Source organism: Rana temporaria, chromosome 1, assembly GCF_905171775.1.
Source record: "Rana temporaria chromosome 1, aRanTem1.1, whole genome shotgun sequence".
NCBI lineage: Eukaryota > Metazoa > Chordata > Amphibia > Anura > Ranidae > Rana > Rana temporaria.
Window position 1 is genome coordinate 414,833,441 of NC_053489.1, and position 27,755 is coordinate 414,861,195.

A 27,755-nucleotide genomic window follows, 5' to 3' on the forward strand; every position below is an offset into this window, starting at 1 on the left:
GCGTGTGGTGGACTCGGGCTGCGTGTGGTGGACTCGGGCTGCGTGTGGTGGGCATAGGCAGGATACAGTTGTTAATATTTATTTTTATAACTTAAAGTGGAGGTTCCACCAAAAAAAAAAATATTTCACCAAAAACCTAGAAAAATAAATGAATAAAAAAAAATTTTTTTACTCACCCTAAATAGCTGTTGCTATGCGCAAGTGCCGAATCTGCCTCTTCATTGTCCGCGGTGTATTCTCTTCTCCTACACTGGGCGTCTTCTTGTGAATGGGGCGCGCTGCATTCTGGGAACTGTGTGCGTCACAGAAAGCAACCGGTCCATTCACAAAGCGCCGCGCTGCTCGCGCATGCGCAGTAGAAAACGGGCAGTGAAGCCGTACGGCTTCACTGCCTGTTTCCCTAACTGTGGATGGCGGCGCTTGGAGCTGCCAGGATCGAGGATCGGCCTCGGCGGGGGCTGACATCGCTGGCGGCTAGGACAGGTAAGTGTCCTTATTAAAAGTCAGCAGCTCCAGTGTTAGTAGCTGCTGACTTTCAATTTTTTTATTTTATTTTAATTTTATTTTATTTTATTTTATGGAACCTCCTCTTTAATACTGCATAAAACATTTAAGTGTAATTTCATGAAATAATTTATGAGGGCGTGTTTAGGTGCGGGGCATGCTGGGTGGGGCAACTGGTGGCGAGTAACCCTTGAGGCCTGGCTAATAGCTCACGACTTGAAATTTTGAGCCCTGGTTTCAATATACGCGTTTTTTTTTAATTTTTATTATTGGGAAATTTATTATAGCAAAAAGTAAAAGTTATTTTTTTTTTATAGCGCAAAAAATAAGAACCATAGAGGTGATCAAATACCACCAAAAGAAAGCCATTTGTTGGGGGAAAATTTGGGCACAGTGTTGCATGACCGCGCAATTGTCATTCAAAGTGCGACAGCGCTGGAAACTAAAAATTGGCCTGAGCAGGAAGGGGGTGAAAATGCCCAGTATTGAAGTGGTTAATTACAATATTCCACCCATAATCCCCATGTAGAAAAATAATTATATGCATATTATCAGTAATAGGTTAAATATGTTCATTGTTAGTTGTCAACATGATATTCCTCCCATAATCCCAATTAAAAATAATTCTACCCATATTCCCATCAAAAACAGGTCAAATTGAATTTTTCCATTAGTTCTGTATAATTTACTATGATCCTGTTGTACAGCTGCATATATTTCAGCAAGTGAACAGTTAGAGCCCATTTACACAGGGGCGACCCGTCAGGGGCGACAGGTCAGGGGCGACAGCCGCCTGACAAGTCACGTCCCACTCTGTTCAATAGAACCGTTCTAATAGGAGCGACGCACGTCGCTCCGACTTAAAAAAAGGTTATTTTACGACTTTGGGGACGACTTGCATTGACTTCTATACAGAAGTCATTTTGCAAGTCGCCTCTGAAGTCGTCTTCAAGTCGCCTTGCCGAGTCGCCCCCTAAGTCGTGTAGCCCTTGTGTGAATGGGCTCTTAAACATTAGCGACTACTTCTTGCAACATTGCATCAAGCACTGCAGAAAAGAATATCAAATTTGAGAAACCGTCATTACCATATATATACGTAAAAAGTACACTGACATCTAGTGAGAGTTCTGAGTATTGCAGCCAATAATCCAATCATCCCAATATGCAGTTTAGTACGTCCCATCAAATACCGCCAAAATAAATCTCCATTTGTGGCAATAAAAGGACATCAGATTTGTTTGGGTACAAAAGTGTCATGGTTAATGCACAAGGACAGTGCGCCCTCTTTTGTTCTTATACACAAGCAAAAAGACAAACCAAGAGTGGTCCCTACTAGAACTACACCCAGCCACTACCCAAGCCCCCCCATCCCCATCCCATTTTGTCTTGCATTCATTGACTGACACAAAAGTAACTAAAAAAGCCTGAGATGTAATCAGACAGATGTTTTTGAAAACCAAACAAGTCCCAAACAAGTCAAGAGAGAGTTTTGTCAGGGGAACAATTTAAGTAATTTGAGTAAAACCATTTTGAAAGTGAGAACCAGGGAGTGCATCCAAGGTGAGAACCTTACCCTTGATCAAATGTCAGTCCACCCCCATTGGGGAAATGACACACTTGGCAATGGAAAACTGGCAAGGTCAAGCACCATTCAAAATAGGCCTTCCATGTCCAGTAAAAGATCATCTGGGAACTGTACTTATGAACTCTCAGCATGGAAGAGATCACCACAAAAGAGAGACCCCTATCCTTCAATTTCTGGCCTTCAACAGCCACGCCATGAAAAACTGGCATGATTTAAGCTGGGCAGAACCCTAGGACCATACTGAACAAGTTTGCATATTTTATGCAGATGACAACTTCCCCCCAACTTGGCAGAACTTTTATCTGTTACCCACTGCTGGATGCTGCTGATCTTTCCTCTTTAGAGCCTTTGAGTGATGATATTTTATCTACAAAGGAGAAACACAAATTGATACTATCTTCATCTTCTATTACAAATTCATCATCGCCCCTGGAAAAAAAAATAGCTCTTGTCAGTATGCAATAATATTTCAGCATTTCTTGCAAGGTAGTCTTATAGCAAATGATATCCAAACAATAGGTTGAAAATATAGATACTGCCCTTGTATTTTTTTTAAAGAATCCCACAGAATGTTAAAGATAACATTTAATCTGCTTATATTTTGTCTTCCCATTTCCTCATTACCCCCTGAGAGGGAAATGCAAATGAATGACTTTCAGCAGTTTCTAATCCACACTGTGAAAAGTATAAAACTAATACGTGCACTAATAATTTACAGTAAATGTTATGCAAATTACGCACCTCAGACAGGCACGATGAAAAACATGCACAAGTAAAGGTTACGTTCAGTGAAAAATATGTCAATATCATCATCTAAGGAGGGACAAACCAAAGCAATAATACACGTAAAATTAAAGTTTGCTTTTTGCCTCCTTCCCAAGCTCCAAGACTCCGTGTTGGTCAAAAAACAAACAAAAAAAACAGCCCATCAAAAGGACAGATCGGATATACAGACAGCTTTGTTAATTCCAGAAATGATCAAAAGTCTTTATCTGGATCTCCTCTGCCTAGTACATACAATCAGAAAATTGGATGAAAAATTTGTGATTATCTGATCGCTAGCACACAGCTTTGGAAAACCGATCACAAGTTCATGGGAAATTATCCAAAGGGACAAACACGACAGTTTTTCTTGTAGGATATTAGTTTAATCAGAACAGCATTCAAAAAAAAAATATATATATATATAATATATATATATATATATATATATATATATATATATTAAATAAAAAAGAAAGATCGAAAGACAGCGCATGCTCGGAAAAGACAGAATACATAACAATACAGCATATTACATCACTTCCGAAGCTGTATTCTGTCCTACGAGAATTTTTGTAACCTCTTTATTTTTGATAGGAGATTAGCATGCAAAAAACAAAACAAACGATCATTCCTCTGATATTGTCATTGCATGTACGAGGCTTAAAGGAGTTGTAAAGACAAAAATATTTTCCTCTTAAATTAAAGTCTGACAGTAGCTGATAAAGTAAAAAGTAATGTTTTGCATTATAACTAGTTTGATACCTGTTGAAATCGAGCTGTTTTATTCACCTCCGTCACTCCTGAATAATTATTCTCACTGACTTCCTGGTTTGCGGTGCGCATTCATTCTTGCTACATCACGGCCTAATGGGAACTACAGTTCCCATTAGGCTTAGCCTCCATGCCTGTGAGGGATAAGAGAGCATCTTCACGCAGGGCTGTAGTCATAGAGAGGGGGTGAGCACATTCTGCTTTCCACCATGCAAAACACCTCAGATGCTGGTGGAAAGCAAGAAGAGGAGAGACAGGAAATTGCATTTTCAAACCTGGATTACTGTATTTTGGAGGTCAAAAGGAAAAAAGGGATTTTTAATACAGCTTACCTGTAAAATCCTTTTCTTGGAGTACATCACGGGACACAGAGCGGCATTCATTACTATATGGGTTATATGGAGTACCTTCAGGTGTTGACACTGGCAATCTTCAAACAGGAAATGCCCCTCCCTATATAACCCCCTCCCATAGGAGGAGTACCTCAGTTTTGTAGCAAGCAGTATGCCTCCCAAAATGGTCCCCAAAAAAGAGGGGTGGGAGCTCTGTGTCCCGTGATGTACTCCAAGAAAAGGATTTTACAGGTAAGCTGTATTAAAAATCCCTTTTTCTTTATCGTACATCACGGGACACAGAGCGGCATTCATTACTATATGGGATGTCCCAAAGCAATGCTCACAATGAGGGGAGGGAGAACATCTCCAAGACAAAGGATTTAATTTAGAGAAATACTCAAATCATAATAAATCCAACTTAGTTGAGAAAAATAATCTTAAATTTTTTAAATTTAACTCAAAAAAGAGGAGCCCCCGGAATCCGAGGGTCTCAAACTGCAGCCTGCAGCACTGCCTGCCCGAAGGCAGTATCAGTATTCCTTCTTACGTCCAACTGGTAGAATTTTGTAAACGTGTGGACAGAAGACCAGGTTGCCGCCTTGCAAACTTGAGCCATAGAGATCTGGTGGTGTGCTGCCCAGGAGGCGCCCATGGCCCTAGTAGAATGAGCCTTTAATGATACTGGAGGAGGCAACCCTTTCAAGCCGTAGGCCTGAGTGATTAATTGCTTAATCCACCTAGAAATGGTGGACTTTGCAGCTGCCTGCCCCTTCTTGGGCCCATCTGGTAGAATAAACAGCACATCTGTTTTTCGGATTTTCTCTGTAGCTTTAAGATAGGCCTTCATGGCCCTGACGATATCCAAGGTATGCAGCAACCCTTCCTTTCTGGAAGTAGGTTTAGGGAAGAAGGATGGTAATACCAAATCCTGGTTCAAATGAAAACTGGATACAACCTTCGGTAGGAAGGAAGGATGAGGGCGGAGAACGACCCTGTCCTTGTGAAAAATAAGATATGGTTCCTTACAGGATAAGGCCGCCAGTTCCGATACTCTTCTTGCGGAAACTATGGCGACCAAAAATACTAACTTCCTTGTCAGTAAAACCAAAGGAATTTCAGCCAACGGCTCAAACGGTTGTTTCTGTAAACTTGACAGAACAAGGTTTAAATCCCACGGGCACAGCGGGGATTTAACTGGAGGTTTAATACGTAAGACCCCTTGAAGGAAGGTCTTAACCAGCGAGTGGGTGGCCAGCGGCCGCTGAAACCACACTGACAGAGCAGAATTCTGTCCTTTGATTGTGCTTAATGCCAATCCTTTATCCACTCCTAGCTGGAGAAAACTTAAAACTCTATCAATGGTGAATTTGCGAGAAAGCCATCGCTTGGACTCACACCAGCCTACATAGGCCTTCCAGACCCTGTAATAAATCACCCTAGAGACCGGTTTCCTGGCTCTGATTAGGGTAGAGATTACTTTCTGAGACAGACCTCTACCCCTGAGAATCAGGGATTCAGCTTCCAGGCCGTCAAATTTAGATGCCGTAAGGCAGGGTGGAGGATCGGACCTTGCGATAGCAGGTCTGGCCGTAGAGGAAGAGTCCAAGGGTCTCCCACTACCATCTTTAGGATTAGTGAATACCATGCCCTTCTGGGCCATGCTGGAGCTACCAGGATGACTGGTATGTGCTCCACCCTGATCCTGCGCAGCAGGCGGGGTAGTAACTGGAGCGGGGGAAATGCATAAAGTAGTCTGAACTGATGCCAAGGGCAAACCAGCGCATCGGTTCCGCAGGCCATCGGATCCCTTGAGCGGGATATGAACCTGTCTAGTTTCTTGTTGAGTCTTGATGCCATGACGTCCACGTCCGGCACTCCCCATCTCTGGCAGAGTGTCTGAAAGACCTGTGGATGTAGAGACCATTCCCCCGGCAACAGAGTCTGGCGACTTAAAAAGTCCGCCTGAAGGTTGTCCACTCCTGGAATAAATATCGCCGATATGCAGGGCACATGAGCTTCTGCCCATAGGAGAATCAAGCTCACCTCTCTCTGAGCGGCTTGACTCTTGGTTCCCCCTTGGTGATTTATGTATGCCACTGCTGTGGCATTGTCCGATTGAATTCTCACCGGGAACCCCTGCAACTTGGACGTCCAAGCCCTGAGGGCTAGTCGAGCTGCTCTGAGCTCCAAGATGTTGATGGGCAATTGCTTCTCTGGCTTTGCCCAAGTGCCTTGGCGAGTGCAACCATCCAAAATTGCTCCCCAGCCTGTTAGGCTGGCGTCTGTGGTTACTATCTTCCAAGCCACTGGGCTGAAAGACTTCCCCTTCAGTAGATTCTGAGGGTCTAACCACCAACACAGACTTTGTCGGACTCTTGATGAGAGCGGCAAAGGGATATCTAAGGCCTGTGGCCTCCTGCTCCAGGCTGACAGAATGGCTGCCTGGAGGATGCGAGTGTGGCTCTGGGCGTACGGTACCGCCTCGAATGTGGCCACCATTTTGCCTAGTAACCTCATACATAGGCGAACAGTTGGTTCCTTCTTGCTTAGAACCAGTAGAATTAATTCCTTGATGGCTTTGACTTTTATCAGAGGCAGAAACACCCTCTGTTGTTCTGTGTCTAATCTCATGCCGAGATATTCCAACTGCCTTGTGGGCTGGAATACTGATTTTTCTTGATTTAGGACCCAGCCGAACCTCTCGAGGTACTGGACTGTGAGGGCCACTGCTTGTTTCAAGCCAGGAGACGAGTGATCTATGACTAGGAGGTCGTCCAGGTATGCTAGGATTGTGACCCCTTGAATCCTTAGATTGGCTAGGATTGGAGCTAGGACCTTCGTGAATACCCGGGGGGCCGTAGCTAACCCGAAGGGAAGCGCCATGAATTGGAAATGACGTAGAGCCACCGAGAAGCGTAGAAATCTTTGATGTGGCTGGTAAACTGGAACATGAAGGTAAGCATCCTTTATGTCTATGGATGCCATAAAATCGTCCTTCTGAAGTGCGGCAACTGCTGACCGCACGGATTCCATCCGAAATGAGCGGACCTTTAGGTATGCATTTACCATTTTTAAGTCCAAAATTGGCCTGACATCGCCGTTGGGCTTTGGGATAATGAATAGGTTGGAGTAGAAACCTAGCCCCTGTTCTTGGACTGGTACCTCTACTATTACCTCCTGAGAGAGTAGATGATTCAATGCCGCTATTAATGCGGCTCCCTTCTTGGGATCGTTTGGTACTCTTGACTCCTGAAAATGAGGAGGAGGAAACTTTAGGAAGTCTAGTTTGTAGCCTGTAGCCACGGAGGACCGTACCCATTTGTCGGGAATGCTGGTCTCCCAAACCTCTGTAAAGAGACGCAGTCTTCCCCCCACCTTCGAGGGTGGGGGCGCCCCTTCATAAGGCCGGCTTGGGGGCTGGCTTTGCTGGCTTGCGAAACCACTGCTTCTTGCCTGCGCCGGCCTGTCCCTGCGACTTGTTAAAATTTGCTTTCGCAGGAGGCCGTCGATACTGTTTGGTATTGGAGGGCCCCTGCCCAGGGGAGTACTGTCGTTTAAACGCAGGCCCCCGAAACTTCCTCTTGGTGGGCAAAAGAGTACTTTTTCCGCTTGAAATGGTCTGGATGTATTTGTCCAGGTCTTCTCCGAAGAGTCGTCCTCCATGGAAGGGAAACCCTACCAGGAGCTTCTTGCATGGGGGCTCTGCCTCCCAGCTCTTTAACCATAAGAGTCTTCTCATATGGATAAGGGATAATGATAGGCGTGACGCTTGCTGGATCGAATCCTTAATCGCATCTACCGTAAATCGTATGGCCCTAGGGACGTCCGAAAATTCTTCTGCCTGCTGGGCAGGAATAAGTTTAAGCATCTGCTTAGCTTGATCCGATAATGCTTGCGCAACCCCAATTGCAGCCACAGCTGGCTGCACTACTGCCCTTGCAGTAGTGAAGGAGGTCTTCAGTAGCGTTTCCAAGCGTTTATCAACCGGATCCTTGAACACCTGTATGTTTTCTACAGGGCATGTTAAAGACTTGTTAACACATGAGATGGCTGCGTCTACAGCCGGGGCTGCCCATCTCTTGGAAAATTTCTCTTCCATAGGATATAAGGCAGAGAATCTCTTTGGTGGTACAAAGATTCTATCTGGCTTGGCCCAATCTTGGAACATAACTTCCTCTAGTAGAGGATGGATCGGAAAAACCGCATTGGTTTGAGGCGCTCTTAGTGAGCCTAAAGCTGAGACCGTTGATACTTGGAGATCTGGTACTGGCAAGTTAAACGTCCTATGGACCAAGTCTGTTAAAACTTGAACCCACCAGCTCTCCCCTTGGGAGGCTGCGCCAGACTCCTCCGTACCCGGATCCTCGATCCCTGAACCTACTTGGTCCTTGTCCAAGAGGTCTTCCCATTCCTCTGCGGAAGGGACCTCCTCGTCTGAGGGTTCACGCTCGGGCGACGGAGATCTATTCCGTTTTCTGCCCCGCATAGCCTTGGCTATCATTTTTTCCATTCTTTTTTCCATCTCTTTTAGAGAGGTGGACAGTACCTCGTCCGTGACCATCCTAGGGTTGGACTGACCCGTGCCAGCTCCAGCCCCAGATCCCGATGGTCTCACCAAGGCTCCTTCTGGGAAAGTAGCGGTAAGACTTTGTCCGAGACCCCGGACCCTCTGGGGGAATCCCCACCTTTTGTACCCTCCGAACCAGATGCCATGGTACAATACCGAGGTACGCCCGCTACTTAATGGTGTTTTGGGAAAATAAATAGTTGTTGCCCACAAACCCTTTCTGGGGAAAAAATGCCTTTCCTTATTAATCTTGGCTTTTTTTTTTTTTTTTTTTTTTTTAAACCAAAGAAAGAAAAACCATTCTGTCCCCCTTTAGTAGTATTTGCCAATAAAAACTGCTGAAAAGAAAAAAGAAAAAAGAAACCCTATCTTTAGGGTGAAAGACAGTCTGTTTGAAGACTGTAATACTTTTCTTTGGCCACTGTGTGTCCTCGGCGCCCCACTCTGCCGCTCTGTCCTTCCTCTCTCAGTTCCAACACATCACTGAGCTGGGAACTCTTTTGGAAGGGCCGCCCCTTCCTTTTACCTACGGGCCCGCCCTTCCCCTTCAGAAAAACGGCGCGAAATTGCGCCCATATCACGGGGACGCGCGCGCGCGCCCGCCGCGGGGGGGGGGGAGGCCCACACGAGGAGGTCAGAGGCTGATCCTGCCGTACAGGCCAGGATCCATAGAGCGGCACTGATCTGTCTGCAGCAACCGCCTGGACCTCTCTGAGCAGGCTTGCAGGTAAGAGCATTCACTCCCTTTACATAAGAAACCTCAATAGATTCCCAGGGGCTTCTCTTAAAGAGAATTGTCACTATACACACAGGCCCTTTTCAATGCTACTAGCACCAGTTGCAATACTACCAGGGAGGTCACAATTATGGGGATTATACACATATATATAGTCATCCTATCTTTAAGATATGTGACTCACCTTGCCAGATGCAGCGCATAAACCATAGGCATGTCCCGCTGTGACCTTCCCCCAGACAAAACCTGCTGCGAACCAAGTTCCGCAAGTTTTCCCCTTCACTTACCTGCTCCATGCCGCAGGACTTTGCACAGCAAGAGGTCCAATCTTCCCCCATCTCCGTGGGGCTGTCTAGACCTTCAGGCCCTGGGTTCCTATGAAGGATCCACTGTCCTGGGCCCATATAGCACCCTGGCAACAGAAACATTAGGCCCCCAAAGGTTTCTAGGTTCTGGGCCCAGGGTCCAGCTCTCTGTGACAGAAAGCATTATGGGCTATACCCCAATGGTTTGGGGTCCGGTTACTGACCACTTTAGCACTGAGGCCTTTGGACAGAACCGGTTAGCCCACCTTAATCCCAAGGATGTGGAGGCAAGCTAAACCATGACCAACACCTAAGACACTGGCGTAAAAACTGAGGTACTCCTCCTATGGGAGGGGGTTATATAGGGAGGGGCATTTCCTGTTTGAAGATTGCCAGTGTCAACACCTGAAGGTACTCCATATAACCCATATAGTAATGAATGCCGCTCTGTGTCCCGTGATGTACGATAAAGAAAACGAGGTAAGTGATATTTAATTGCTCTAGCTTACAGCAATCAATTGATCTAATAAAAAACGAACCTTTAGTGTTCCTTTAAGGATGTGACAGGTTTACTTTAGCTTCTGCAGTATACAAGTTGGCCTCACTTTTACTTTGGAATGCAAAAGCTGTAGGGAGGATAGGTTTCTCAAGGAGGTATTATCACTTGATATTATGGTCCAAAATTCTGCACGGTGCAAGCCTGTCACACCTAACCCTTCACACCATACTTACTAACAATAGTAATTCATCATCTGTTATTTCAGAAAATTTATATTTACTAGTAAATAAGAATATGTAAACAAACCAAGACAAGAAAATACATACACGGTGGCCACATATTGTGCAGATGTTGCATTCGGTCTTGGATCAGACTTGTTGCCAGCATAACTCACAGATTCATGCATCTGCATTGTTTGAACATCTTCTGCTGGACCTCTTTTATACCTGCTGGCAAAGACACTTCCAAAGCTCTCTTTGTCGTTAACTACAGCATCACTGAAACGCAACCTGTATTTCAAAAAAGACACTGTTTCATGCAAATGTTTTATATATATTTTCAAATTACATGAAGATATACTCCTGCCAATTCCACAGCTCCTAGCGAACTGAAAACACATACCATCTTCATCTAAATTAAGTTCAAAAAGCAATATACCCTTTAAGCCATCTTTAACGCAGGGCAAACGGGACATCTGCCTAGGGCCCACTTATTGTTGTAGGGCCACGAACACTGAAATGTAAATTGGTTTTCGCCTCCTTTCTATCCAGCTCGCCATGGGTTAGGTCAAGTCCCTGCAGTGTCTTCTACTGGACCCACCCCTCCCCCTTAGCTCAGTCTGAGTGGACAGAGTGTCTTCCCCAGTGATGTGCTGAATTCCGACCCTCCCATCCCTCCTCTGCGGATGGACGGCTGCTCTCAGCAGTGTTTGACACCAAGACGCCTTTCACAGTGGAGGTGTTTTTCAGGTGCTTTAGTGCTAAAAATAGCGCTTGTAAAGTGGCTGAGAATATGCCTCATCTGCAGTCCCAGTGAGAAAGCCCGGGTGCTTTCACACTGGGGTGCTGTGCTGGCAGGACGTTAAAAAGACGCCTGAAAGCAGCATCTTTTGGGGGGGGGGGGGGGGGGCACTTTAGCAGCAGTGTACGAAATCAATGGACAGGGCAGCGCTGCCAATGCCCCTCAGCAGCGGTGCATTAACCACTTCCGCACCGGTGCACGCCGATATACGTCGGTTGTTTGAAGAGGGATATCTCTGTTATGGCAGCAGCTAGCTGCCATAACCCAGGTATCCTCCTCTTCAGCCAGCAGTCCGGTTTCTGATAATAGTGGTCTCTGTGGCAGATTCGATGCAAGAACACTTTTATAGTCAGCGGGAGAGGGCGCACCCCCCTCCCGCCACTCTCCCGTGCCCTCTGACACTTACCAGAGCCGTCGGCAGAGGTGATCGGGTCCCTTCTCGTGGCTGGGTATGGAGACGAGCTAGGTGGAGATGACCCCCACCCGTCTCCATACCATAGCAGGGCGGAAGCGATGTCAAAATGTCACTTTCACCCATAGCTCTTAAAAAGGGGGGGGGGGGGGGGGGGAATGCCCATTTTCATCGAATGCCAAAATTTATTTTTTTATTGCACTTTAGTGTAAATGAGATCTCAGGTCTTTTTGACCCCAGATCTCGTATTTAGGAGGATCTGTCATGCTTTTATTCTATTACAATGGATGTTTACATAAACACAAATTGACACAATTTTTTTTTTTTTTTTAAAAAGAGTGTAAAAAATAAAAAAAAAGGTAAAGTAAGAAAAAAATGTAAACGCGCGCCAAGCTCGTGTGCAGAAGCCAACTCGTACCCGAGCAGCGTCCGTATATGAAAACAGCGTTCAAACCACACATGTGAGGTATAACCGTGATCAGTAAAGCGAGAGCAATAAATCTAGCCCTAAACCTCCTCTGCAACTCAAAACATGCAACCTGTAGAATTTAAATGTCTCCTATGGATATTAAGGGTAAAAGTTTGTTGACATTCCACGAGCGGGCGCAATTTTGAAGCGTGACATGTTGGGTATCAATTCACTCGGCGTAACATTATCTTTCACAATATGAAAGAAATTGGGCCAACTTGTCTTATTTTTTTAACTCAAAAAAGTGTATTTTTTTCCCCCCAAAAAAAGTGCGCTTGAAAGACAGCTGCACAAATACGGTGTTAAATCTCTTTAAAGTGGGATGGGGAGGGGGTGCTCTGAAATACACAGGGTACCAGGTTGAGATCCCAAGGTAATAATACAGGAGGTAGAATTAGGGGATTTATACGTGCAACTTCCTGAAAAGTCTTCATTTGAGATTGTGGGGAAAAACGTTTCTGGATAAGGCAAAAACCTCTCTCTTAAGGGTGCTCAAGGCCAAACCGAAAAAAAGGCAACGCACGAGTGATAGCATATTACCTGGGGTTCAGCCATCTATCCTTGCACCAGGTAAAGTAAGCCTTCCATATAGAACGATAAATCTTGCAGGATTTGGATTTTCCTTTCTCGGAGTAAGGTAGGAACAACAGAATCAGAACTACTCCTATGCTTCAGGGCTTTGGTTTCAACAGTAATGCCATCAAAGCCAATAACAGAAAAGCAGGAAAGAGTGGAGGCTTTGGGCTAGTAAGTCTGGTCAGTTTGGAAGAAGCCAAGGCTCGTCTCACAGAAGTCTGAGTTCATCTGTATACTACGTCCTTCTGGGCCAACTGGTGATATAAGAACACCAAAACCCTTTCATTATTTATTTTTCACAGCAGTAGAAGGAGGATCTCCAAAAGAACGAATCCATAAAATCAGTCTGAATCGAGCCAAAGGGACCAGAAGAGCATCTAAAGCAAGGATCAGAGGATTGCTTGTTTTGACTACAAATCTGTTCAGCTTGTTGAACCTGGAGGCCACGATATCTACATCCAGTTTTCCCCACCTTTGACAGAGGATTTAAAATATCTCAGGTTGCAGAGACCATTCCCCACAACTCCATGCATTGGCAGGAAGGGCTAAAATTGCTGGAATGTGAGTTTCTGCCCAGGAATGTATCACTTGTTTCTCTGAGGGCAGCTTTACATCTTGTGCCCCTTTAATGGTTAGTTTAGGTCACCGTTCTGGCACTGTCCAACTGCACCCTGACCAGGTGACTCTGCAGAGCCCTGTGTTGTAGAGCAAACCTGATGGCTCTCAGTTTCAAAAGACTGATGGGGAGGTTTGACTCCACTGATACCAGGACCCTTGGACAGTTGCAGATGTGTAATCTACACTCTAGTCTGTAGGGCTAGCATCTGTTGTCACCAACTTCCAGGTATGTAAAGGATTTACTTTTCTGATTCCAGGGCAGAGCTGGAGAACCACCATGCATGGCAGTTTTTGTCCAGCTAGACAAAAGCACTGGACAACTCTGGAATTGGATTTGCCTCTCTTACCCCGTGAGGATGTTAGATTAAAGAGGTCTGGAGTGGAACTGGACAAAGAGAGCTGCCTCAAAGGGTAACTTTAGGCCCAAAACTCTCATGCACAAGTGAAATGAGAGCTGCGGTTTGGATCTGTGTGGGACCTTAGGGAAGCAACTTTCTCCTGAGAAAATAAACTTCTGACTTGTACAATGTCCAAGAGTTGCCCCTAGTAAACCAGATGGTGTGAGGGAGACTCACACAACAGACAAGACGGACTTTGAAAAGTTGATTATCAAGTTGAAAGAAATTAATGGTTCTCTGAACATTGGCAAAGTTGTGGCTCAGAAGTCCCTCAGCAGGAACTTGTCCAGGTACCTACGATATAAATGCCCTGGGTCTGTAGAAGAGCAAGAGGCAGGGCAAGCACTCTTGCCAATACTTAGGGTGCAGAGAAAAGCATAAATGCTAGTACTAAAAATTGAAAGTGTTGGTCTCACACAGAAAAACGTTGATACCTTAAAACTATTCTTTTACAGCAGTGGTCTCCAAACAGTGGCCCTTTGCTGGACTTTATGCCAGCTTCTAAAACCCATGATGGGTCATTGTTTACCACCACTGATATCACAGCATGTTCTACTCCCACTAGCTACAAACTGACCTCACCAAAAGCTGAAGAACAGTAAACTGGCCCATTATTTACAAAGCTTGGAGACCCTCTGTTCTAGATGAACTAGTAAAACCACTCCTTGAGCCTGACGTTGGTGCAAGATGGTTATTAAAGTGGTTGTAAACCCTTACATATACCCAGTGAAATTACTAGCCTCTGGTGATACGCTACATAAGTTGCACCTGTTTATCTGCAGTCTTGTCTAGAATTTATACAACATTCCTGAGCTTTCACAAAGCAGGGGGGTAGGCAGCTGAAGTCATACTCTGCAGTGCCTGGTGAGAGCAGACTCAAAGAGAGATACCCCTTCACACAGCCAACAAGAATAGAGCTGAGGCTGCCAATCACAGGCTGTGTGCTTGAGCTCCCTCCTGTCACCTTTTTACCTCTTGATGTCAGGAAAACTTGTCAGAAGTGACTCATGTAGATAGGAGAGTAAGGAAGCAGAAGCAATAAATCATTGAGTGCTTTGAATTGAGACAAACACACACACACACACACACACACACACACTATAGAGGGATACTCTTTGTTTATTGAACGGTCTGATTAAGATAAGTTATTACTTGTAGTGCAGGTTTGCATTACTTGGTCCTGGCTAATTTCAGTATGTAGTAATTGCACAGATCTAACCAAGTTAGAAAAAGCTTAACCCCTAGGCGCCAACATATTTGCATACCAATTAGCCGACACAGCTGTGCCAAAAGCAAGTGCCCTCTGTGCGTTCCCGATACAGTTACAGGCAGCTAATCGAAAGCTCCCGATCACTTCTTGCTTGACAACTAATCACAGCGGTCGCATGATCATAAACTCAGCACTGCCTCATGGCATCTAATCTCTTAAGGGCAAGAAGGCGCTGCCCCAAAGGGGTTAATGTGCATTTTTTGCACTTTGAGACTCAATAGGGTCGATTTACTAAAGGCAAACACACTATGCAATGCAAGTGCACTTGCTCCAGAGCACAGTAAATTAGGTAAAGCTTAATTTTTCAAAGAATACTTAATCACCGACAAGAATAAAACGAAAAAAAAAGAAACAGCATTTTTGCTCGTACATGATTGGATGATGAAAAATCACCCTCCACAGCTCGGCACTCCAGGGAGCACTGGAGGGGCAGAGTAGAGAGCCTGTGACTGGCAGTCACGGCTCTCTGCTCAGCGCAGATGAGAGAACAGAGATCAGCTGTGTTTGATCGCTCATTTCTCACTGCAGAGCCAGCAGGGCACAGATGCAGCATTGGATTGAAGCTGCATTCACCTTGGCGAGTATAAATGTTTGTTTTTTAAAAGTCCATACTTATCTTTTAAGAAACTATTATTCAACAGTAATAAATCAAATTGTACTTTTTAAAATAAAACTCATACCGTTTTTTTGGAGAGGATTTAGAAGCTGGGCTTGGAGGTCCTTCAACAACAGAGCTATCTAAGCTATAAATTCGACCTCTTGATGCACTTCTTACTGAACGAACTATTTCAGTTACTTTATCCCTCTCAACAACGAGATTAAGTGGCATATCGGATTCACAGTCATCCACCTCCTCCTCAGAAACAACATCATCAAAGTTATTAAAATGAGAAGGCGTTTTCAATTTTTCATTAGCTGCAGAACTTGTAGCTGCTTTCATTTTGGTTTCATTTTTTTCTCCTAAAATGACAAATACATAAAGCATAGTGTTAATGTCTGCAAACAATTGCTTAAAATACAAATAAAAATATCACAATATGCTAAACTGAAAGTATTTAGGTCCTTGCCTCTAGCAGCCTGTTAAAGTTAAAGGGTAACTCCGCTTTTGTGAGACGAAATAGCAAAAAAAAAAAAAAACACACACATAATATAGCATATACAATCGCTACACAAAACATATTGCAATTGACGGTCATTAAGACCCCTTTCACACTGAATCGTTTTTACAGCGTTTTAGCGTTAAAAATAGCACTATTAAAACGCTCATAAAACGCTCTCCATGCATCTCAATGGACCCTTTCACACTGAGTCCTGCAAGCAGCATCTTTGGAGCAGCTTTTGGGCACTGAAAAAAACGCTCCAAAAATGCCCCTCTCTATTGGAATGAATTGAAAGCGCTGTAAAAACGCCTTACCCTTTCATAGTGAGGCACTGCAAAAACGCCCTAAAATGTTTGGGTCTTAGCGGTGCCTTACCAGCAGTTTTCGGCGCTGGCAGTGTGAAAGGGCTCTGAAAGCACTCGGGCTTTCACATTGGGATTGCAGATGAGGCTTCACTAGAATAACGCTCGAAAAACGCCCCAGTGTGAAAGGGGCCTTAAAGTTCACTTTCCTTTTCAATCTGCCGACCTATAATTTTCTTTCAAATTCAATGCAATATGGCTACCTGGAAGCATTCTGTACACAGATCGTATACGGAATGCCTCTCCACAAATGTTCTTTCCTGCTTTTGTGATTGGCTTACCAATTTTCCCAAATGTCTGCACCAAAATACAAGTCAGATTTTGGGTATGCTCTGCAATAAATAAAAAAATTGTGCGATACTGCCAATGGGAAATCATGTCTAAAAAGGGATTCAGACCTTGCCCCTTTCATCATTTGAAATGAACAAGTGCAACAGCTAATTGATAATAGAAAAAAAAAAAAAAAAGGAGAATTAGGACTTTGAATGAGGCATGCATGAGAGGACGCAAAGATAAGACAGTGTAATATGGATGCGTTTATCTAAAACACATAGCAGAGAATGCGATTTCGAATGTATACATAGTAGTAAACATACATGACAATGAGCATATAAAAAGCATGATGCAAAAACCATAAACATTGTATAACAAATTCCTCGCATCGTTAAAAAAATGCTCATAAAATAGAATCATTGAACCCGAGGTTGGTCCTAAAACTGAAACATGTAGCATCTGTGTAAGCCTGAGATGCCTTTCATGGCATTATTGCCAATCTTCAAGGGCAGATGCGTAGTGGGGCAAGATCTGCAGAAGGACACAAGTATAATATGCAAGTTTTAAAATAACACCCAAATAATGGGAGACAGTAAGAGAGATGGAAAAAGGCCATCTGCAAAAAACGTACTAATTTCCAGCATGTGAGGATGTGCAAACTGGAACGCACAGGTCGCTGGAGTTGTCTGCAACTGGGAACTGAGGTAGTGCCAGTAGGAAAACCAAGAGCATAAACATGTATCCCAAATAAATGTGTGTTCAACTGGCAATGCGAGGAATAAGTTGTTATACAATGTTTATGGTTTTTGCATCATGCTTTTTATATGCTCATCGTCATGCATGTTTACTATATCTATCACTATATCTATCTATCTATCAATCCGAAATCGTATGCTCTGCTATGTGTTTTGGATAAATAAAAACGCATCCATATTACACTGTCTTATCTTTGAGTCCTCTCATGCATGCCTCATTTAAAGTCCCAACCCCCCTCTTTTTTCTACATATAACAAAGGAGGGGAGGGTGCTGTGTCCGTCCATGAACTCAGAGAAATGGATTTTACGGAGAGTACAAAAATCCTATTTTCTCTTCCGTTCATGGACGGACACAGCAGCAATTGACCTTAGGGACGTCCCCAAGCAGTGTAAAAAAATCGAGGGGTGGGAAAACACAGCAAACCAAACTTCACCCCAAACAAACCAGAGTTCCTCAACGGAGGAACTTCAACCTTAAACAGCCGCCTGTAAAACCTTGCGGCCAAAGGAGGCATCCGAAGATGCTCTCACATCCACCTTGTAAAACTTTGAGAAGGTGTGGACCGACGACCAGGTCGCTGCCTTACACACCTGTAAAACAGACGCTTGATGGCGGAAAGCCCAAGAGGCACCAATCGCCCTGGTCGAATGCGCCGTAACCGGGAAGGGGGGCGCCCACCCTTTAGGGCATAGGCCTGAAGCACGACCTGTCGGATCCACCTAAAAATGGTGGCCGACGAGACCGCCAGACCCTTCTTAGGACCAGTCACTGACACGAACAGTGAATCTGACCTCCAAAATGGAGCCGTAGCAGACAAGTACACCCGTAGGGCTCGAACCACGTCCAAGGAATGTAACGTGGCTTCCTTCGGGTTCTTCGGCCTCATTAATGTGAAAAGCCAAAACAACCTTAGGGAGGAAAGACCGCTGCGGCCGCAGCACCACCTTATACCTGTGGATGACTAAGTAGGGAGCCTTGCAAGACAAGGCCACTAGTTCAGACACTCATCCTACCGAAGTAATTGCCACCAGAAAAAAGGGATTTTTAATAACAGCTTACCTGAAAAATCCTTTTCTTGTAGTACATCACGGGACACAGAGCAGCATAGCCATTACATATGGGTTATATAGTGTACCTTCAGGTGATGGACACTGGCACTCTCCGACAGGAAGTTCCCTCCCTATATAACCCCCACCCATAGTGGGAGTACCTCAGTTTTGTAGCAAGCAATATGCATCCCAAAATTCCCCATAAGAGGGGTGGGAGCTCTGTGTCCCGTGATGTACTACAAGAAAAGGATTTTTCAGGTAAGCTGTTATTAAAAATCCCTTTTTCTTTATCGTACATCACGGGACACAGAGCAGCATAGCCATTACATATGGGATGTCCCCAAGCAATGCTCCATGAGGGGAGGGAGACAACCAGAAAAAAACAAACAGGAGGTGCCACCGGACAGGAGGAGGTTAAATTGCGGCCTGGAGGACCGCCTGCCCAAAAGCTGAATCAGCGTTCCTCCTAACGTCTATTTGATAAAACTTTGCAAATGTGTGGACAGACGACCAGGTCGCTGCCCTGCAGACCTGAGCCATAGGGACCTGGTGATACGCTGCCCAAGAGGCACTCACAGCTCTAGTGGAATGAGCCTTAACCGATAAGGGTGGACTTTTCCCCTTCAGGCCATAGGCCTGTATAATTGTCTGCCTAATCCACTTAGAAATAGTGGCTTTAGACGCTGCCTGGCCCTTCTGGCAGAATGAATAAGACGTCAGTCTTACGAATCTGGGCTGTAGCTTCCAAGTAAATCTTTACAGCTCTAACTACATCCAAGGAATGTAGTAACCTCTCTTCCTTAGAAGAAGGCTTTGGAAAAAATGATGGAAGAATCACATCTTGATTAAGGTGAAAATTAGACACCACCTTAGGCAGGAAGGACGGAAGCGGCCGCAAAACGACCCTGTCCTTATGCAGTAATAAATAAGGTGCCTTACATGACAAGGCTGCCAACTCCGACACTCTTCTGGCGGATGCCATGGCCACCAGAAACACTAGTTTCCTAGTCAAAAGGACCAAAGGGATCGCGGACAAGGGCTCAAAAGGCTGCCTTTGCAAGGCCGATAGAACCAAATTTAGATCCCAAGGATACAGGGGAGCTTTAAATCGGGGGATTCACCCGAATGACACCTTGTAAAAAGGATTTCATTAAAGAATGGGCAGCCAAAGGTCTCTGGAAGAAGACCGACAAGGCAGACACCTGCCCCTTGATTGTGCTGACCGCCAAACCTTTTTCCACTCCCAATTGTAAAAACTCCAGGATTCTCCCAATGGTATATTTGCGGGATCCCATTTCCTGGTCTCACACCAGGTAATATAGGCCTTCCACACCCTATAGTATATTAACCTGGAAACTGGTTTCCTTGCGCTTATAAGGGTGGAAATTACCTGCCCTGAAAGGCCTCCGTTTCTGAGAATCAGGGACTCAGCCGCCAGGCCGTTAAATTTAGGGCCTGTAAGGCAGGATGGTAGAATGGCCCTTGTGAGAGGAGGTCCGGACGTAGAGGGAGGACCCAAGGCTCCTCTACCGTCATCCTTTTTATCAAGGAGTACCAAGGTCTTCGGGGCCACGCTGGGGCCACTAGAATCGCTGGCTTGCGTTCCCTTTGAATTCTGTGAAGAAGACGGGGTAGCATCCGTATTGGAGGGAAGGCATAGATTAGCGCAAACTGATGCCAAGGGCACACCAAGGCATCCGTCCCGCAGGCCAATGGATCCCTCGTTCGAGAGACAAACTTTGCTACTTTGGCATTGAATCTGGACGCCATAACGTCCACCTCCGGAGTACCCCACTTCCGGAAAATGTCCTGGAACACTTCGGGGTGGAGGGACCGCTCCCCCCCTGGGGACATCTGTTGGCGGCTGAGGAAGTCCGCCTGCCAATTGTCCACCCCGGGGATAAAGATAGCTGAGATGCAGGGGACATGGGCTTCTGCCCATGAAAAGATCCGATCTACCTCCCTCTGGGCTGCCTGACTCCTGGTGCCGCCCTGGTGGTTTATATAAGCCACGGCAGTGGCATTGTCGGATTGTACCCTTACTGGGGAGCCCTGCAGAATCTCCGTCCAGCCCAAAAGAGCCAACCGAGCTGCTCGGATCTCTAAGACATTTATGGGTAGGGCTGATTCTGCCCTTGACCATTTCCCCTGTAGGGTTAAATCGTCTAGGACTGCACCCCAGCCCGATAGGCTGGCATCCGTGGTTACTATCCTCCAAGAGGGGGGACTGAACGATCTTCCTTTCAGAAGATTTTTTGTGACTAGCCACCAACACAGACTCTGCCTTACCGCATAGGGAAGGGAAATCGGAAGATCCAAGGCCTGGAGTCTTTTGTCCCAGGCCGTGAGAATTGCTCTCTGTAGCCTTCGAGAATGGATCTGGGCATAGGGCACTGCCTCGAAGGTGGCCACTAGCTTTCCCAACAGGCGCATGCAGAGGCGTATAGATGGCCTTGTGCTGCTTAAGACTACCTGGATTAATTCCCTTATCGAGTCTACTTTGGACTGGGGCAGGAAGATCCGTTGTCGTCTTGTATCTAAAATTAGACCTAGATACTCCAACCTTCTTGTGGGCTGTAAGGCCGATTTGTCCCGATTTAGAACCCAACCCAGGGACTCTAGGCAGTTTACTACTAGCAACACTGCCTGATTTAAGCCGGCCGCTGAGTGGTCGACTACCAGAAGATCGTCTAAGTAGGCCATGACCAGAATGCCCTGTTCCCTTAGGATGGCCAACACAGGGGCCAGGATTTTCGTAAAAACCTGAGGGGCCGTGGCTAGTCCGAACGGAAGGGCCACGAACTGATAATGCCGATAGTTTAGGGCAAAACGCAGAAACCTGTAATGGCCTGGGAAAATCGGAACGTGCAGGTACGCGTCCTTTATATCGATGGAGGCCAAGAACTCCCTTCCTTGAAGGGCGGCCACCACCGAGCGAATGGACTCCATTCGAAAGGACCGGACTCTTAAAAAGCGGTTTAATGACTTTAGGTCCAGTATAGGCCTGACGTCGCCGTTTGGCTTTGGGACAATGAAGAGGTTTGAGTAAAACCCTTGTCCTTGCTCCCCTGCTGGTACTTCCATGATCACTCCTTGAGATAGGAGTCGCTCTAGGGCGGACAGAAAAAGTCTTGACGCTTGAAAGTGAGGAGGGGGGAACTCCCGAAACTCCAGCTTGTACCCCTGAGTCACTGAGGACAGAACCCATTGGTCGGTAACTTTGGCCCCCCACAACTCCGAGAAGAACCGGAGTCTTCCCCCCACCCGAGAGAGTGGGGGCGCGCCTTCACAAGGCTGCCTTAGGGGCAGCCTTAACCGGCTTACGGTTCATGGTCTCTTGTTCCCTGCAGCTTGCCCCTGTGGCCTGTTTGCAGCTGCGCGTCCAGGAGGCCGTCGATACTGCCTAGAGAATGAGGGCCCTGGGACTGGAGAGGTTGGACGCTTAAAAGAGGGACCCCGGAACCTTTTCTTAACCGGCAAGAGGGTGCTCTTACCACTAGAGATCTTTTGTATATATTTGTCAAGATCTTCTCCAAACAATCTTTCTCCCTGAAAGGAGAATCCAGTAAGGAGTTTCTTGCAGGGGGTTTCTGCAGACCAGTTTTTCAACCAAAGCAATCTCCTCATATGAACCAAAAATAGGGATAAGCGAGAAGCTTGTTGGATCGAATCCTTGATTGCGTCTACCGCGAAACATAAGGCCCTAGGTAGGTCAGCCAGATCCTGAGCTTGTTGGGCTGGGAGGTCCTTTAGGGCCTGCTTTGCTTGGTCTTTTAAAGCCTGGCAGACGCCAATGGCGGCTACAGCCGGCTGGACCACCGCCCCCGCTGTGGCAAAGGATGCCTTCAATAAGGTCTCAAGCCTTTTATCCACAGGGTCTTTAAACATGTGGATATTGTCTACTGGACACGTTAAAGACTTATTGACACATGAGATGGCTGCGTCCACAGTAGGGACAGCCCATTTCTTTGAAAACTCTTCCTCTAAGGGGTACATGACTGCGAACCTTTTGGGAGGCAGAAAAATCCTGTCCGGCTTAGCCCAGTCCTGAAAAATCAGGTCCTTTAAAAAAGGATGTACCGGGAATACCAAATTGGCTTGGGGCGCTTTCAGGGAGCCCAATGAGGATACCGCGGAGGCCAGAGGCTGAGGCACAGGTATCTTAAAAGCCAACCGCACCATATCCGTTAGGGACTGAAACCACAGTCTTTCTGCGTGAGAAGCTGAAAAAGGTTCCTCTATTGTAGAATCCTCAGAACCTAAATGGTCAAGGTGATCCTGAGTCTGGTCTCCTTGATCTTCCAATTCGTCAGCGGAGAGGATATCCTCCTCCAGAGACTCAGACCTGGGAGACGGGGATCTAACCCGCTTCTTCCCTGCCAAAGATGCCGTAATTAGAGCGGCCATCCTCATTTCCAATCCACCCAAGGTGGAGGCTAACATCTCTTCCGTCACATAGGAAGGAGCTGGTTGAGTAGGGCCAGCCGTAGCACCTAGCAACCCTGATGGCTCACCTAGGACAACAACTTCCGGGCATTCCAGAGTAGTAGGGGCCGCTGGATTTTGGATATCCTCAGAGCCTGATGGAGAACCCTTTGGTTTTTTAACCGTCTTAGCGTTTTTAGCGCTACCTGCACCCTTAGGAGCCATAATATACAAATTCTGAGGCACTCCGCTAGTATACAACTGACTGTAATAGCTGGAGGAAATACACATATAATCAAATAAATGTGAAACAATAGGATAGGGTAATGTTAGAGGGACTCCAAACCTCCCATAACCTATAAAAAAGGAAAATCAATACTGAGCCCCAAGGGCTTCAACTACCAGTCTGGTATTGACCCCCTAATGCTGGGCTAGGTGAGCACCCCTAAGTGTTCAAAGGCGCTGCTTAGTACACAGGCTTTGAATGCAAACTTTTAAGCCAGAGGCTCCTTTAGTAAGGTGTACTTCCAACAACTGCCACCGGGTGTCACTGTGCCAGAAAGCTCTGTCAAACCTTCCTATGCTGTAGTCAGCATCGCTGCTCCGTGTCCCTTCACAGCCTGAACAGCCCTCCAGGATTTATCCTCCCTGTGTGCAGGGAGGAGGAGCCGTCCGGCGTCAACCGCCCCCTCCCCGCGGCGTCGTCGCGCGCAAGCGCACCGATAAGTAAAGCGCGCGCGCGCCAAACGCCGTCAGGGGAAGCAGGAAGCCATGTGGAGAGGAGCATCAGGACCTGAAACGCTGGAGCAGCAAACACAGGCAAAAGGAAGCTTTCAATTGTCTCCCTAATGGTATGGTTCCCTCTCTGTGGAACACCCTGCCCAAAAAAAGGCCCTCCTTGTGACAGAAGCAGCAGCAGCCTACTAGCCCAGCCAGGGGAACTATACCTGGGTGCTTTGAGCCATCCCGTTTGAAAACTTTGTGGTTCTTCTTTGCCCATGCACAGAGGCATAAATAGGCTGCCCAAGAATCCCCTGTAGGAAGCCTACTGACAAACCAAGTTCCGTAGGCCCCCTGCTTACCTTTCCACGCCGCAGGGTATTGCTCTGCAAGAGGCCCAATCTTCACCCTTCACCGTGGGTATGGTCATAGACCTTCAGGGACCGGGGTCTTAAAAGAACACCACACACCTGGACCTATACAGCACCACTGGCAACAGGTATTCTCTAGGTATAGAAACCAGACCTGGAACCCAGGGTCCAGCCCTCCAAGGAGAGGCATTATAGGCAAAACCCCATCCACGAATTGGGGCCCGGGTACCGTCCACTTTGGCTATGAAGCACCTTGGACGGATCCGGTCAGCTGGCCCTGGTCCCAAGGACTACTACAGGCACAGCCTCAACGTGCACCAACACCTAAGACACTGGCGAAAAAACTGAGGCACTCCCACTATGGGTGGGGGTTATATAGGGAGGGAACTTCCTGTCGGAGAGTGCCAGTGTCCATCACCTGAAGGTACACTATATAACCCATATGTAATGGCTATGCTGCTCTGTGTCCCGTGATGTACGATAAAGAAAACCACCTTCTGGGACAGAGTCAACAAAGGAATTTTCAGAATATCCTCAAACGGAGACTCTTGAAGCACCGAGAGGACTAAATTCAAGTCCCATGGAGGCAGTGGAGGACGCACAGGAGGGGCTACATGTCGAACCCCCTGCACAAACGTACGCCTCAGAGAGTGCACCGCCAAGGGTCGCTGAAAGTAAACAGCCAGGGCCGAAATCTGACCCTTAACCGTACTTAAGGCGAGAGCCTGATCCACTCCACGCTATAAGAACAGCAGAATCCGGGATATCACGTATGCACGGGGGTGTCAATTCATCTCCTCACACATAGAGATGTAAGCCTTCCACGTACGATGGTAAATCTTCCGGAAAGTAGACTTCCGCGCCCGCAGCAGGCCTCGGTCCTTCAGCACCTGGCTCTCAACAGCCACGCCGTTAAAGCCAACGTCTGTAAAGCAGGGTGAAAGATCGGTCCCTGCAACAGCAGATCTTCTCGTAGAGGTAGACGCCAAGGAACGTCTGCCACAAGATGCACAGATCCGCGTACCAGGGACGGCGCGGCCAATCCGGAGCGATCAGGATTGTTGGTTTCCCCTCGGCTTCCACTCTGCGCAGCAGGCGAGGAATAAGCTTCAGAGGCGGGAAGGTGTAGATTAGGCGATAGTGACCCCACGGCGCCACCAACGCGTCTGACGCGTCCGCCCACGGATCTCTTGATCTGGCCACGAACCGTGACACCTTCCGATTGAGACGGGATGCCAGAAGATCCACATCTGGAGTACCCCATTTCAGACACAGGCTCTGAAACACATCCGGGTGAAGCAACCATTCTCCTTGGTCTAGCGTTTGGCGACTTAAATAGTCGGCCTGCCAGTTCTGTACCCCCGGAATGTACACGGCCGACAGAGCCGGGACGTACCCTTCGGCCCACCGGAGGATGTGATCGACTTCCGTCGCTGCAGCCAAGCTCCGTGTGCCCCCTTGATAATTGAAATACGCCACCGCTGTGGCATTGTCGGACTGGATCCTAACTGGATGGTCTTGCAGACCCAGAGACCACTTGGAGAGGCACAGCCTGATCGCCTGGAGTTCCGGGACATTGATCGGTAGGCGGGACTCCTCCTGAGTCCAGCGCCCCGGGGCTGACTGGACACCCCAGACACCTCCCCAGCCGGAGAGACTGGCATCCGTCATGACCACTGTCCAATGGCACGGCAGAAACGGTTTCCCGGTCCGAAATACCGGAGACGTCAGCCACCACACCAGGGAGGACCTGACCAGGCGACTCACCCGGATCTGGCAATCCAGAGACGAAGGGAGCTTGTCCCAAAGCGACAAAATTTCTCTCTGCAACACTCGAGTGTGGAATTGAGCATACGGAACCGCCTCGGAGGCCACCATCAGACCCAGAACTCGCATGCAAAAGCGAAGCGACGACCACTTTTGGGTCGCCAACCGCTGCACCGCAGATTGCAGTGTCTGTAGTTTCTTCATTGGGAGGAAAACCCTTGCCTCTGAGGAATCCAGGACCAACCCCAGATATTCCAGATGCTGAGTCGGTACCAACACTGACTTCTGGACATTCAGCAGCCAACCGAATTCCCGGAGGGTCTGGCAGGTGATAGACACATCCACCTCTAACTCTGAGCCTGAAGAAGCTCTCAGGAGAAGGTCGTCCAGGTATCCTACAATCGCGATCCCGCGCTGCCTCAGCAGGGCCAGAATCGGAGCGAGCACCTTGGTGAAAACCCGTGGCGCAGAGGCCAGGCCGAAAGGGAGGGCCTCAAATTGAAAGTGGTCCTCTCCGACCGAAAAGCGCAGAAATCTCTGGTGCTTTGCGCATATGCAGGTACGTGTCCTTGATATTCAAGGACGCCAGAAAATTCCCCTGATGGAGCGCCGCCACTACAGAGCGAACCAACTCCATCCTGAACTTTTGCACCTTGACAAAACAGTTGAGGGCCTTGAGGTCCAGGATTGGACGGACCCCTTCCTTCTTGGGGACTACAAACAGATTGGAGTAAAACCCCTGAAACTGTTCCAGTGAAGGAACCGGCACAATCACTCCCCTGACCAGCAGATCCTGAACAGCCCCCAACAGGGCCTCCCGACGTTCCGGAGGAAGCTGGAGGTTGGAAGGAAAAAATCTGTTTGGCGGACAAGAGAGAAATTCTATCTTGTACTCCGAGGAAACTACTTCGCAAACCCACCGGTCGGAAATAAGGGACCTCCACCGAGCCGCAAATTTGCGAAGCCGGCCCCCCACCCGAGATACGGGCGGGGGCAAGTCCACCAAGGCCTTTTTAGAAGACTGGTCCGCAGACCAACACTTCAGCCACACAAGGCGGCGTAATACCACCGCGTAGGTGGAGGCCCTGGAAAGCAGAGGAAGCGTATCCAGGGCCGACTCAGACAAATTTTAGGCCCTGCACCAACTGGTCGGCCAGTTCCACACAGACCTCAGAGGCATTCTGCGCCTCCAGCTCCTGCAGTAACAACTTTGCCCGTTCGGTAAGTGTCTGACACTAGAGCCCCGGCCAAGACCGGCCTCACCGCCGACCCCATCACTGTGAACATGGAGCGGGCCACAGCCTCATCTCTCATATCTGCGGGGTCCTTAAAAGCGGGAGCCCCTTCCACAGGCAACGTGGTCGCCTTGTTCAGTCTGGACACTGACGGAGGAGAGGTCCACTTTTTTTTTTAGAAAGTCCTCCTCAAACGGGTAACGGACCGCAAAGCATTTTGGAACAGAAAAAACTTTCTGCGCCCGATTCCATAGCTTGTACAAGATCTTGTCCAGATAAGGAACACAAGGAAACACTTTTGCGGTGCGAGCCGGCTTGAATGAATGAATGACTTGTATAGCGCAACGCATGCGAACTGAATCGCCTCTGGGCGCTTTTTCCAGCCAGTATCTGCTTGGCTGGTGCGGTCATTTTTACCCCGTAGGATCATGACACGCTAGGGACACACAGTCATACACACACATATATACATATATACTGGGCCAATTTTGGACGAGATCCAATTTACCTACCAGCATGTCTTTGGAGTGTGGGAGGAAACCGGAGTACCCGGAGGAAACCCACGCAGACACAGGGAGAACATGCAAACTCCAGGCAGATGGTGTCGTGGTTGGGATTCGAACCAGCGAACCTTTTGCTGCTAGGCGCAAGTGCTACTCACTGCACCACTGTGGCAGTGAGGCGCAAGTGCTACTCACTGCACCGTGGCTTGAGGAACCCAAAAGGGACCGGCATCTCTGATGACTCCGCCAAATCCTTTAAGATTTTGAGTATGCCGCACCGCAGTGATAAGAGCTCCAACAAGCGCCTTATCGTGCGCTGACCCTGATGCAGAGTCATCCTCACTGTCCGTGTGGGCTAGGCCT

At 47.4% G+C, this 27,755-nt stretch overlaps 1 protein-coding gene across 3 annotated transcripts in view; it reads right to left on the minus strand.

Annotated features, from left to right (window-relative positions):
* CENPC (centromere protein C) overlaps positions 1-27,755 on the minus strand; it is a 230,583-nt gene that overhangs the window by 164,000 nt on the left and 38,828 nt on the right. For all 3 annotated transcript variants that reach the window (XM_040324693.1, XM_040324684.1, XM_040324677.1), the window contains exons 6-8: positions 15,511-15,790; positions 10,394-10,576; positions 2,403-2,518 (exon numbers count right to left, since the gene is read on the minus strand). In XM_040324693.1, the coding sequence (XP_040180627.1) occupies positions 2,403-2,518; positions 10,394-10,576; positions 15,511-15,790 (579 nt within the window). The remainder of the gene's footprint in view (positions 1-2,402; positions 2,519-10,393; positions 10,577-15,510; positions 15,791-27,755) is intronic.